The 14,352-nt window shown below is 47.8% G+C and overlaps 1 protein-coding gene across 2 annotated transcripts in view; it reads right to left on the reverse strand.

Annotated features, from left to right (window-relative positions):
- Positions 1 to 14,352, reverse strand: part of igdcc4 (immunoglobulin superfamily, DCC subclass, member 4) — a 74,129-nt gene that overhangs the window by 7,581 nt on the left and 52,196 nt on the right. For both annotated transcript variants that reach the window (XM_030377151.1, XM_030377150.1), the window contains exons 7-17: positions 12,472 to 12,882; positions 11,216 to 11,380; positions 10,601 to 10,738; positions 9,591 to 9,764; positions 7,262 to 7,474; positions 6,629 to 6,730; positions 6,055 to 6,244; positions 5,251 to 5,378; positions 3,139 to 3,309; positions 2,482 to 2,616; positions 283 to 385 (exon numbers count right to left, since the gene is read on the reverse strand). In XM_030377151.1, coding sequence (XP_030233011.1) covers positions 283 to 385; positions 2,482 to 2,616; positions 3,139 to 3,309; positions 5,251 to 5,378; positions 6,055 to 6,244; positions 6,629 to 6,730; positions 7,262 to 7,474; positions 9,591 to 9,764; positions 10,601 to 10,738; positions 11,216 to 11,380; positions 12,472 to 12,882 — 1,930 coding nt within the window. The remainder of the gene's footprint in view (positions 1 to 282; positions 386 to 2,481; positions 2,617 to 3,138; positions 3,310 to 5,250; positions 5,379 to 6,054; positions 6,245 to 6,628; positions 6,731 to 7,261; positions 7,475 to 9,590; positions 9,765 to 10,600; positions 10,739 to 11,215; positions 11,381 to 12,471; positions 12,883 to 14,352) is intronic.

Raw genomic sequence — 14,352 nt, forward strand, 5'->3', positions numbered from 1 at the left:
TTTATCAGCCTTTCTCTCAAAAAAATAAAAATGATAAAAATAAATTCAAATGGAAATGTTCAGATCGAAAATAATGTAAAGATATTCATCCAGTTGTTCATTTAGCTTTTCAAAAATCTAATTTCGATGAATCACACAGCCCAACTGCTGCCATCTTTTAGCACTTTGTTTAACACCATGTCGCAGGTTACCGAACGCTTTAAATTATAATAATCATGCAGAACCAAAGGCAAGAGCCCCTGGATGGTGCAGTGTTAGACGTGTGTCTGTGGTGAACCCTACCGGGTCTTGCTGTTGCGGAAGCTGAAACACATGCAGAGTAGGACACACAGCAGCCCCAGACACACGCCCACGATGATGCCCGTCACCGCGTGGACGTCCAGCTCTGTCCCAGCACAGCACATGATGGACAACATATTGAACAAAATGTAACATTAACAACATGGCTCATGTTGTTACAGGGTAACATTAACAACATGGCTAACATGGCTCCTGTTGTCACAGGGTCACATTAACAACATGGCGTCTTTTTACAGGAAAAGAGGATAAACATGGCTTCCTGTTGTCACAGTGTAACATGAATAACATGACTTTATGTCAGTCATATCACAACTAAGACCTTTTATTGATTATAACGTTCTATGACCACTTGCTGTTTGCCATGTCATGGTTGATGAAAATGAATTTAGTTTGTATTTGAACAATTGTAAACTATTCTGGGCTAGAACCGGTATCAACAACAGAATAGAAGTAAGATATTCTACCATTAACACTACTCATCATCATCCTTATCATCCTCATCATTCATAACCATCATCACACTGCCATTATTACACACAGATCATCCATTTTCTGTCCTCCACGCATTCATAAAATCCTCCAGCAGCAACAAGATACAGTGAAGCAACCGTGGAACCCTCAGTGCTCTCCTCCAGTGACGTTAACCCATCACAGCAGCTCAGTTGACTGCAGGCTCGCTGTACAGAGAGAGCAGAGGCACCGGATGCTCTGGCCCACCCACTGGCTGCCTCTGTCTGGCTCTGTCCATCTTAATCCAGGGTACACTATCAGACCTCATAAATAAGCCTCCGCTAAGACTACTCACCTACCCCCCAGGGCGCGGACCCTACCCCCCGGACCCGATCTTCAAAGAGCCTAGTGTCAGGTAACATGTTGAGCAAGTTCACTGGCTGTGTGTGTGTGTGTGTGTGTGTGTGTATGTGTGTGCGTGTGCGTTTGTGTGTGTGTGACCAAATGAGCGCGATCATCAGGCCAACGTAGCAAAGCTAAGCTTATCCACATTACTGGAGTGAAACCTTCATCACGAACGCTACGACACAGAAGAGCGACTACACTGAGCAGAGGCCGAAGCGGGCGGGCCAGGCCTCCGTCCTACAGGGGCTCCAGCAGGTGAGAGAGGGGGGTTCATAGGCTGCAGCCGTGCTTAGCAGCCGCCAATGGAATTACATGAATCAGGGACATAATGAGGCAGCTGGCCGTTTCCCGGGCGAAGAGAGGGGGAAATATGGAAGTGGAGAAAGTGCTTGTGACAGCAGCGGTCTGAGGACCGGCGAGCAGTAATGCAAAGCTCTCCCAGTGGCTGCGGCGGCAGGAAACCGCCTCTTGGATGTCCATTCACACGCAGCCCCCTGATCGCAAACTAGCCAGCGCAGTGTGTGTGTGTGTGTGTGTATATGTGTGTGTGTGTTTGTTTGAGTGTGTGTGTGTGTGCGTGTGGGGGGGGGGTCTGTCTGTGTCAGTGTAAAGGAGGCTGAGAGAAAGTGAGAGAGAGAGAGAGAGAGAGAGAGAGAGAGAGAGAGAGAGAGAGAGAGAGAGACAGAGAGAGTGAGACAGACAGACAGACAGACAGACAGACAGACAGACAGACAGACAGACAGACAGACAGACAGACAAAAAGATAGAGACATACAGACAGACAGACAGACAGACAGACAGACAGACAGACAGACAGACAGACAGACAGAGAAAAAAAGAGAGAGAGAGAGAGAGAGACAGGGAGAGAGAGAGAGAGACAGAGACAGGGAGAGAGAGAGAGAGACAGAGACAGGGAGAGAGAGAGAGAGAGAGAGAGACAGAGACAGGGAGAGAGAGAGAGCGATAGAGGGATGATGCAAGGCTAAAAAGTAGAGAGGGATAAAGTTTTTGCTAACTCTTATCTTTTTCTCCCCAATTAAAGTATGTATCGCGATAGATATTTGGAGTGTTCTGTCTGCTTTTCAATTATGGGGCTGAAATACTATCCCCCAAACTACCGGATCCATCACAGACACAACCACTAAAATAATAATAACAGTGTGACAAATACAACAGTACAAACAGCCCTGGTGTTATCTGCTTACTTTGCTACAGCCACTATTGGTGTAACTGCTGTAACCGCTTTAATGATGACCCCAAGTGGGACTCTCACTGCTCCTTACTGGAGTACTGCTCGCTGTTAGTCTGATGCCGGGGAACACCCACCATAGTTTAGAGGGGGCGTGTGTACGTCCTTCAAGGGGGAGTAGGGCCCGTCGCCCATCTTGGTGGAGGCTCCCATCTTGAAGAAGTAGCGTGTGTCACTGGAAAGGCCCTGCACCTCCACACTGGTGAGGGTCCCTAAGGAGAGAGGCCGTGAAAGGAAGACAGAATGAAGGAACCAAGGAAAGATAAGAAAAAGAATAAATAAAAAAGTACACAAAGAAATAAAGTAAGAATAAAATATTGTAAGGAAAAAGGAAAGAAGGAAAGGAAAAAAAAAGGAAAGGAAAAAGAATAAAAAAGAAAAAAATGCATACGGTAAGAAAGAGAGAAAGAACGAAAGAAGGAAATAAAGAAGTATATAAAAAAAAAAAGAAGGAAAGATTGAAAGAAATAATAAAAGAAAAAAATGAAAAAATAAAGAAAGAAAGACGCAGAGAGAGACCAAGAGAGCGATAATGTAAGTTGAAGGATTGAACATAGCTCATTCCTGCCATTATCCTCCATAACAAATTAAATACTTAATAAGAAAATTAATTAAATGATAAAAAACCAACAATTTAAATGAAATGATAAACGTTGTCAAAGCGTTGTTGTGTTAGTCCGATTTCTGCACTAACTGTAGCTCTCTCTAGGCGTTGGACAGGCGGAGGGCCCTACCGTCCTGCGAGAGATTGCTCCACAGATGCTGCGGCTGGCTGAAGTTGCTGCTGTACAGGATGAAGTAGCCCACGATCATACCGTTGGCCTCCAGCGGGGGGCGCCAGCGCACCAGCACAGAGGAGGAGTCCAGTGCGTTCAGCTGGACGTCCTCTGGAGGTGTGGAGGGTCCTGGAGAGAGGGAGAGGATGAGCGAGAGGAAGAGAGAGAGAGAGAAGGAGAGAGAGAGAGAGAGAGAGAGAGAGAGAGAGAGAGAGAGAGAGAGAGAGAGAGAGAGAGAGAGAGAGAGAGAGAGAGAGAGAGAGAGATGGAGGGAGAGAGAGAGAGAGAGAGAGATGGAGGGAGAGAGTTAGTAAGAGACAAGAATGACTTTTGTTCCTGTTTTTCGTCCTTTGGCAACGTTATTGTGCGCTCTTCATGGCAATAAAGCCCTTGAATCTTGAATCTCAAGACAAAGATTAGAGAGAGAGAGAGAGAGAGAGAGAGAGAGAGAGAGAGAGAGAGAGAGAGAGAGAGAGAGAGAGAGAGAGAGAGACAGACAGACAGACAGACAGACAGACAGACAGACAGACAGACAGACAGACAGACAGACAGACAGACAGACAGACAGCGGGAGAGATAAAAGAGAGAAAGCGAGAGGCAGTGAAATAAAATATTTAGAATAGAGAGAGAGAGAGAGAGAGAGAGAGAGAGAGAGAGAGAGAGAGAGAGAGAGAGAGAGAGAGAGAGAGAGCGAGAGCTGGAGAGAGAGAGAGAGGGAGAGAGAGAGAGGGAGAGGGAGAGAGAGGGGTGCTAAAGGGAGGAGAGGGGAGCTAGAGGGACACGGTGCTGCCCCAGCTTGCTGGAGCCATTAGAGGTGCCCAATCATCACCTGCTCCCCGTATGTGGCAGGGCGTCCCCACCACCTGGGGCAGGGGTGAGGGGGGGTCAGTGGGGCAGGGGGTGGAGGCTGGGGCTCCGGGGGGGCCTACGTGGTCACAGAGTGGGTGAGGCCAGCGAGGGGAGGTAATGATGTCATTAAATGAGACTGATTCAATCCTTGTCCTTGCCCCCCCCCCCCTTCATGACCTGCCTGACAAATGTGTGTCCATGCATGGTGTGTGTGTCTTTGGGGTGCGTGTGCGAGTGTGTGTGTGTGTGGTCTGTGGGGTTTGAGTGCATGTGTTTGTGTGTGTGTGTGTGTGTGTGTGTGTGTGTGTGTGTGTGTGCGCGTGTGTGTGTGTGTGGGGGGGGGGGGGGGGGTATGTGTTTGCGTGTGCCAATTCTTTTCCAGTGATGCCAAATATTACATCTCCCTGTCATCCTGCCAACTGTGGCACACGCGTGTGTATATAGACAACAACGCACACGCTACCACGCATATAAACTCCCACACACACAGACACACACACAGACACACACACAAACCTCTGGCTCTTCTCCCTGTCTAATAAAGACAATGAAAACCACCCAGGCAAAATGACGTGATTAACGGCCCATTACTGCAATGAATCAGCTCTTAATTACTGCTCCACTGTGATATTTAGGCGGGGATTGACTGAGGACACATGCTCCTTCTCACCGGCCCCAGGGCCAGACAGCTTCAAATCTTCTGCCCTGGCTGGTGAACAGCCAAATTACAACAAGCAGCTCCCGGTCGGAATGACTACTGTAGGGTCTCGGTGCTCGGTGTCCCTCAAACGACCCACACCGAAATGTTATGCGTGTGCGAGTTTGAAGCCGGGCCTCAAGGCCGGCTTCAAACTCAAGTGAGTTTTCTAAGGGGAGGTTGAGAGTTGGTTTTCGGTTTATTTGTGAAGCCGGTTCTTATGTCGCATTATAGTGGCGAAGGCTTTCAAATGCTCAGCTGGGGCTGGGAAACGCTTGGAATCACTCTCACACCAAGCAGGAGCAGAGGGCCACCTTGAGATGAGACGACACCGAAATGGAAGTGCGGCCAGACTTCATGTACTTACATAGCGTTTCAGTTTCACTACCCTCACTTTCCTTCAACACAGATCTTGCTTTCCACCCATACCCTTCGATATCAATCCCCTGAGCCTCAGGAGACTCCCATGCGGTGGGAGAGCCATCAGGAGGACGAGGCGGTGATGTGCGGCGAGGAGGACTTACGGTCGGACAGGGTCCACTCCTCCACGGTAGAGCTGAAGGGTCCCACCACGCCCACGCCGTTGGACTGAACGGCCAGCTCGTACAGGGTGAAGGGCTTCAGAGATCCCAGCAGGACCTCCTGGGCAGAGCTGACACAAAGACAAGGCAGCGCCGGAGAGCCTTAGTCCCCCCTCGAGAATGCAGGAGTAACTACACACGTGGAACATACAAACTAGGTGTGCTACATCCGTGCATTCATTGGCACACCTGATGTCAGGGTCACTTGAAGGCACATCATGTGTTTGTTTGGGTAGTGATTTGGTAACTGTTTCAAAGCTAACGATTGAGAGGCAATAAGTGATAGAAACAAATCAAATAAGTAAGCGATTAAAAATCTTTCCATATAGTCTGAGTATTTTACATTTACATTTAGGGCATTTAGCAGACACTTTATCAAAAGCAACTTACAATAAGTACATTTGTCAGAAGAAAGAGAAACAACAATACATTGCTGTCGGTTACAACAACAAACAAAGATAGCTAGGATAAGACGCTACCCAATGCTAAGTACTATTTTTATGTGCAAGGACGTAAATCTTGCAATAAGTGCGTGGAGGGCAAGGCTATGCAGAGTCTAGATAAACTTTGTACAAGTGAATCTTGAGTCTTTTGCGAGTCCTTATCAAAAGTAAAAGAGGAGCGTGGACTGACCTCTATCAAAGTAAAAGCGGACCCTGGACTGGCCTGTATCAAAGTAAAAGCGGACCCTGGACTTCGCGGTCGGAAGGTGTTCTGCAGTGTGTTGCGGTGGACCGGGTCACCCACCTTGTGACGTAGGAGACCAGCGAGGCGTTGGTGGTGCCGGCTGCGCTGCAGCGCACCGTGTAGTCAATGATGCGGACGCTGCTGAAGCGAGGCTTCTCCCAGCGCAGCCAGATGGACGAGGAGCTGTTGGCTGTGGCCTGTACCACGCTGGGAGGCAGGGGAGGAGGGATCCCCAGGGGTGGGGGTGACGCTGGGACACGGAAACACACACAGAACACAGAGACACATCTCAAGACTGACGGAGCTGAGTTGTTTTGCAAGTATGAAGCTTTCTTTTGTTGTTTTTGCTAGACAAAGTATTTTCTACTGAATAAATGTTCAGTTTGATGAAACATGGATTGATTTGCTCTCACTATGCTGTAAAGGTGCTGGATTAAATCTGCTGTATTTATATGTTCACCATCATTGCTAACACATGCTGAGAGCAGATCACAAAGGAGGCGGATGATGCAAGTATTTGACGACACTGCCCTCTAGTGGTCAGAATACATCTAATGCAACTTTAAATGTAAAAAGCAGGGCTTTGTGTGGACCTCTGAGTGCGGAACACAGTGCCCGTTTAGGAAATCCTCACGTTTGTCTCGGTCCTTCTCTGTCCGGCCCGTCCACGTGGCCGCCGCCCCCTCCGCCTGCTTGTTGTAGGCCCACACCCTCACCTCGTACAGGCTGTCAGGAGCTACACACACATGCACGCAAACAAACACACTCACACACACACATAGAAATACATACACACGGGAACACTCACACATACATGTACACATACACACACACAGACATACACATGTCAATAAGACAGACGCACAAACACACAGACACACACACATACAGAGACACACACACATCGATGTCAGTGCTAATGACAAAACTTACAAAATCATCAAACAATGAAAATAAATACCAATAATCTCTATTTGTTCTTTATTAAATAATAATATAAGATTTAAGTTATTTTTTATAATTTTCTTAACATGGCAAAACGGTTACCAAAACAATACAACATAATCTGAAATCAATTTAAACAAGTAAGTGCATGCCACAACCTCGGTCATAGCAGTAGTAGTAATGAGATGGTACTTTATTAATCTGAACCGTTTAATTCATGATATCAAGCTAATTACAACCAATACACTATCAATGTAAAAGAAGCCCATACATCATGGCAGGACAAAGGGACAGACGGTAAGCCATGAAGCCAGAAGCTTACCTAGACCAGTGAGCAGATGATTTCTGTTCTTCTTACGCAGCTTAATGGTGTGTGCTACATTAGCCTTCTCCCCATTGGCCAGCTCCTCAGACTCCACCTCCCGATAGGACAGCTTGTAGCCGAAGATCTGCGTGTGATTTGGCGAGGGCTGCCATGTGACGTTCAGGGTATTGGACCTGGCTCTCACTTTCAAATCAGTTGGGGTAAAGACAACTGAGCGAGAGAGAGAGAGAGAGAGAGAGAGAGAGAGAGAGAGAGAGAGAGAGAGAGAGAGAGAGAGAGAGAGAGAGAGAGAGAGAGAGAGAAAGAAAGAAGAGAGTCAGACAGAGATCGGGGGAGAGAGAGAGAGAGGGAGAGAGGGAGAGCAGGAGCAAAAGAGAGAGAGAGAGAGAGAGAGAGAGAGAGAGAGAGAGAGAGAGAGAGAGAGAGAGAGAGAGAGAGCGAGAGAGCGAGAGAGAGAGAGAGAGAGAGAGAGAGAGAGAATGAGAGATAGAGAGAGAGAGAGAGAGAGAGAGAGAGAGAGAGAGAGAGAGAGAGAGAGAGAGAGAGAGAGAGAGAGAGAGGGAGGGGGGAGAGAGAGAGAGAGAGAGAGAGAGAGAGAGAGAGAGAGAGAGAGAGAGAGAGAGAGAGAGAGAGAGAAAGAAAGAGAGAGAGTCAGACAGAGATCGGGGGAGAGAGAGAGAGAGGGAGAGAGGGAGAGCAGGAGTAAAAGAGAGAGAGAGAGAGAGAGAGAGAGAGAATGAGAGAGAGAGAGAGAGAGAGAGAGAGAGAGAGAGAGAGAGAGAGAGAGAGAGAGAGAGAGAGAGAGAGAGAGAGGGGGGGGGGGGGGGGGGGCGGGGGGTCAGACAGACAGAGAGGGAGATAGAGAGAGAGATTGAGGGAGAGAGAGAGAGCGAGAGGGAGAGAGATCAAGGAAGAGAGAGAGCGGGAGCAAAAGAGAGACAGATCAACACATGAGGCAACATTGTGCAAGACCTGATTTCTTGATTTAGTGCAATTTGTTTTGCAATTATTAGTATGGAGGCCCGCTAGAACATTAAACCAGTGTGTTTATGGAGGGAATTAGACAGCAGAGAGCAGAAGAAGAAAAAAAGCAGCTCACAGATAAAGTGCCGAGCGTGGGCAACACACTGCATTGTTTCAAGAATCAAAGTTCCTTTCAAGGTTACGTGTATACAGCTCTTTAGATTCCAGAGGGCTTTGTTTCTAACGCTCCACGTTAAAGAATGGAGTGATGGAGTTCACCTTGACATAACGACACCGACGTTCTCCTTGAGGTGTCGGTGTTGTTACCTCCTTGAAGTGACCTCCCATTGTCATGTTAACATGTGAGGTTTACTTGTTGATACACATTGTCGTGTTAACATGTGCGGTTTACTATCGATACTACTCATCGTTGAGTTAACACGTCAGGATAACCTGTTTCTGCCCATCGTCAAAATAACATATGAGGTTTCCTTGTCGTTTCTACCTGTCGTCGTGTTAACATGTAAGGATTACTTGTTGATACACATCTTCATGTTAACATGTGAGGTTTACATGTTGATTCTGCCCATCTTCATGTTAACATATGAGGTTTACTTGTTGATACATATCGTCATCTTAACATGTGACGATTACTTGTCAACTCTGGCTATCGTTGTGCTAACATGTGATGGTATCTTGTGTAACATCAATACCATTAAGATCACACAAAGATCAGAGTGTGTTTATCACGCGATAGATTTGAGTCCCACAGATTCAAGTTTTATGAAGCACCTTATATAGTGGTTAGTTATTCTAGTCTATCATCCTAAACCCTCCAATAGGCAAAGGAAACAACTACCAACAAAACAGTAGGGATTACTTGAGAAAGGAAAAACAGAGGGGAAACGTTGCTAGAAAGACTAGCGCTGAACCAACGGTCGTTGGCTGACATGAATTAAAGGCAAATTAGCATTGAATGTTGATTCACTGTATCACCGCTAAAAGCTGCAACCAAAATAAACGTAAGGTCATAAACAGGAGGCTTCTGCCTGTAGTTTATGACTATTGGCAGTCATAAACTACCGGCAGCCATAAACCACATGCACTCATCTCGAGTCAGTATGCATATGAACCTGCGTGTGCGGTTGAAGTTTACGAATGGGCAGAAGCAAATGAAACTAGACCAGAAGCCGCCGGCTAAAAAATAAAGACTTCCGAATCCCACATCCCTGCTGAAACAAAACGTTTAGCCGCTTGCTTCACTGGCACAACATAATTAACACCTTCCCCTCCTCTCGTTGCCAGGTACACCCCCCCCCCCCCCCCCCCCCCCCCCCCCCCCCCCCCCCCCCCTCCGACTCACCCATGCTGTGGTTGTAGTGGGCCAGGGTCTGCTGTTGGGCCCACTCTGACGGCACACCCAGCCCAGCCCTGGTCCCGGCAGCTATCCTCAACCGGTAGGCCTTGTTGGGATGCAGACCCCCCAGGGTCACCTGGGTCTCGTTCCCGCCCACCTCCTCCCTCAACACGCGGCTGGCTGTGCACGCAAGCACACACGCACGCACGCACGCACGCACGCACGCACGCACACACACACACACACACACACACACACACACACACACACACACACACACACACACACACACACACACACACACACACACACACACACACACAAACAGAACTAAATACAACAGCTTCCTTTGAGATTTGGGTATTCTCGACAATAAACAGGATGATCCCCATCATAATGAATTTGTACAATCAGTGATGACTAATCGAGACATTCTGTGCCAAGCAAGTGATATACAGAGGGAGACAGAGAGAAAGAGAGGGAGACCAAGTGACAGAGAGAGAGAAAGAGAGGGAGACAGAGAGAGAGGGAGAGACAGAGAGAGGAAGAGGGAGAGGGAGAGAGAGAGAGAGAGAGAGAGAGAGAGAGAGAGAGAGAGAGAGAGAGAGAGGGAGAGAGGGAGAGAGAAACAGAGACAGGGAGAGAGATAGTGAGAGATAGAAAGAGAGAGAGAGAGAGAGACAGAGAGAGAGAGAGAGAAAGACAGAGAGAGAGAGGGAGAGGGAGAGAGAGCGAGTGAGTGAGACAGAAAGAGAGAGAGAGAGCGAGAGAGCGAGAGCATTTTCATCGACTCGAGCAGGGCATGGGCTCTGCACTTCAACAAGAAGGTCAATGAGTCTGCGCTACCTAACGATAATGTGTTCTCATATAGAGGCCTATGGTGATTAGCACAGCAGTTTCCTCTTCACACCTGGTCTGGCCCAGTCCTCCACATCAACAACAACAACAACAACAGCAACATCACGTCAGGGCGTGAAGGTCAGTCTGGGTCCCTGATGGGGTGAAGGGGAGCGTACCCGGGTCCAGGGCGCTGTACTCGATGCGGTACCCGGTCACCACACCCCGGCTCTGCACCGCGGACAGCGGGGTCCACGACAGCCGGATGTCCGTGGGCGAGATGCTGGCGATGGACATCTGGGGGGCCGCGCTGGGCACTGGGAGGGGACACAGGGGATATGTGAGGACCACGACGGGGACGGATGCAGAGAGACGCATGTCAGCAAGCACATGGAAAGAGTACACCAACCCTAACCCTAACTATATAGGGACACCTGCATGGAAACACATTAGAGACAACTACAGGGACCACTGTAGGGACAACTATATGGACAACGGTATGGAAATACATCAGGGACAACTTTATAGACAACCGTATAGGAAGACATTAGAGACAACTATAGGGACCACTGTATGGACAACTAAAGAGACAACTATAGGGACCACTGTATGGACAACTAAAGAGACAACTATAGGGACCACTACAGGGATCACTCTATGGACAAGTGTATGGAAACACATTGGGGACAACTCTTGAGACCGCTACAGTAACAGCCTATAGCAACACATCAGGCTATGAAGACATCAGGCCGACCACTGCGAGGACAGCTATCAGGCTCTCCTGGATGCCTCACCGTCCTCCAGCATCTTCACGGTCATGGAGTTGGACGGCCTGCTGGCGCCCAGCAGGGAGTAGGCCACCACGTAGAAGGTGTACTCGGTGTGGGGCAGGAGCTCCTTCACCTGGTACTCCACCGTGTTGTTGCTCACCACAAACTGGTACTCCACGTTGTAGGAGCCTGGAGGGGAGGAGGGGGGGGGACAAAGTTTCACTATGTGGTCGTTTAGCAGATGCCTTTTAAATCCAAAGCCCCGTTCAGTGCGGTGAATCCTGAACATCGGAATCTGCTCAAATATAGTAGGTCAACCACTCCAGAAACTTTGGGTATCAGCCTATCATAAAAACATACTGAGGTTGGCTAACAACATTTCCTCCAACCCCAACCATTACCTGAACACAGAGCACAATCTACTACCATCAAGCCGGAGATATAGTGTTCCAACATTCAAAAGGGTAGAAAGTAGCACTCTTTTGTTCACCAGTCAATCCTAGAACTGAACCTGGCACTAAGTCCCAGACAGAATGCACGCTGGTGGATGTTGTCGTCTGTTGTAGTAATGTTATGATGAATTTATGTATTTTTATTTCTATTGTGGGTCCTGCCTTGATGTCCTGTTTTTGATGTCCTGTCCTAATGTCTGTGAAGTTTATAAATAGAGCTGCTGGGATGCAAGACAAATTTCAGACTTGCTCTGACAATAAAGTATTATCGTATCATGCAGCAGCTAGAGGGTTAAGGTCCTCTTGGATCATGGATGCCTGTAGATAGACTGCGGGCCTTAAGGATCGAACCCTGTCGCTTTGAGCCTGGGAGACACACACCCAAGAGCAACCGCAGCGTGGCATGGATTTAAAAAATCCATATTCTCCTGCGGGTGAGCGATTCACTGCCATGGGGAAAAATAATGAATCATCGGTTCAAAGGTCAGTACTGAGTGACACAGATGTACACATAAAATACATATGTGTGTGAGTGCAAACACACCCACCCACACACACACATACAAACTCAAACACACACACACAATCACCACACAAGACACAAGACGGGCGGCGGTAGCTCAGGAGGTAGAGCAAAGTGTCGAGATGTCCCTGGGCAAGACACTGAACTCTAACTGCTCCCGGCAGGCTGGCTGTCTCTTGCATGGTTGAATGGGTGCATGAATGGTTGAATGCCAGGCTATATTATAAAGCGCTTTGGAAAAAAGCGCGATATAAATGCAGTCCAATTACCATTTACAAGACACACGGCTAGGTGGCGGTGCTCACCTGCCACACACTGGTAGTGCACCGAGTAGCCGATGACCTGGTCGAAGTTGTGCTGGGGTCGCTCCCAGGTGAGCAGCACGCTGGTGCTGGAGGAGGGCACAGCCAGCAGGTGGCGAGGCGAGCTGGGCAGGCCCTCCCTCACGATGACCGTCAGCTTGGCCGTGGCGCACGCCGTGCCCACGCTGTTGTCGGCGATGCACTGGTAGTAGCCCGTGTCCTCCACGGCCAGTTGGTTGATGAGCAGGATGCCCGGGCTCTGGGTCTTCACCCGTCGGAAGGAGCGGATTGGCCGGCCGTTCCGCAGCCAGTGCAGCGTCGGGGGCGGCTCCCCGGAGCTGTTGCAGATGAAGCGCGCCGTGTTGCCCCGCGAGAGGGACACCGCCTCGGGGGGCTGGAGGATCACCGGAGGGGCTGGGGAACCATGAGGGAGGGGCTGACTCATTACACTACACCAGGGCTATTCAACCTCCTTAACAAGTGGGACGAAAAGGAAAACCACTGGGGGTTCATGGGCCACACAGAGTAAAACTACGTGAATGAATCGCTACAAATAAATCGTACTTAAAGTAGTGTTAACTTAATATATATATTACTACTACATGGAATAAACTTGTCGGACGCATTCTTCTTCTTCTTCAGTTTTAATCGTATCATTATAAAAGATTTTGTTCTCACATATTTTGGACACATGTTTAGAATTAAACAATGTTGTTTGAATCATCACAAAACAGAACTTCTGTGCATATGAGACATTTTGAGCCAGTGAGTCAGTGAGAAAGATTGCACTGCCTTGTTTGCCTATTTTGGCTCATCCTGAGACACTCATGCAGCTTCTCATAGGTCATGGAGCAACGTGCCCTTGTTCTGATGGCATTCATATGAGAAAAGCTAGACTCACACGTATCGGTTGAGCCAAACATTGTCAGAATAAGTGATGCCAGTTCCTGATTGTCGGGTACTGATACTGGCTAGTATCACCGGCTACACACAGAAACCTGATTTGCATGCAACTATGTTTCTCCTTTATTTTATTTATTTTTTGCATGCAACCTCTTGCGGGCCAGAAAAAAAAGAGGGGCCGCATTTGGCCCACGGGCCACTAGTTGAATAGGCCTGCACTACACTATACTATGGATGAACCGTAACTACAGTGTATAGAATACACAAGGGCTGTGCAATTAATCACACTTTAATCACGATTTCGGTTTTTGGATCTCCAAACTAATTAGCACGAGTTTAAACTATTTTTTTTATTTTGTGTATTTATCAAGGGTAAATATCTAAGTTGGCTACTACAGAGAGTTTGGTTGGAGAGAAATGCTGAATAAGTGCATCATGTTTTAAAACTCAAAAATAATCGTTTTAATAATCATGCTGTCGTCAATATTGACCAAAATAATCGTGATTACGTCTTTTTTCCATAATGGAGCAGCCCTACTATACACTGGAGTTACAGTTCCCGCTCATGTTTGTCCGTTGACCAGGGTTTCGTTCGGGATCAGTTTCAGACTAGAGAAAAACGTATGTTCCAGCTACAGAATCAGTGTGACAGCAAAAGATGAGAATGCCAGAAGACAAAACCGTGTCCCTTCATGTCTACCTTGCACGGCCCTTTAAAATACTATCTTATCCTTGCTAGCTTTGTTGTATACAGGGAATGGGTTAACCTCACAATTGTTAGAGCTTGGCACTTGGTTCCATGAACATCATTACTGTACCGACAGCGATATATTGTTGTTTCTCTTCTTCTGACAGATGTACTGAATGTGAGTAGCTTTGGATAAACGCGTCTGCTAAATGCCCTAAATGAAAATGTAAATGTACAATTGATCGGTATTCATTCACTTTTGCTCAGTTTTTCCCCTTTTCTTCCGAAGACGT

The sequence above is a fragment of the Gadus morhua genome, chromosome 14 (assembly GCF_902167405.1).
Source record: "Gadus morhua chromosome 14, gadMor3.0, whole genome shotgun sequence".
In the NCBI taxonomy this organism is placed as follows: Eukaryota; Metazoa; Chordata; class Actinopteri; order Gadiformes; family Gadidae; genus Gadus; species Gadus morhua.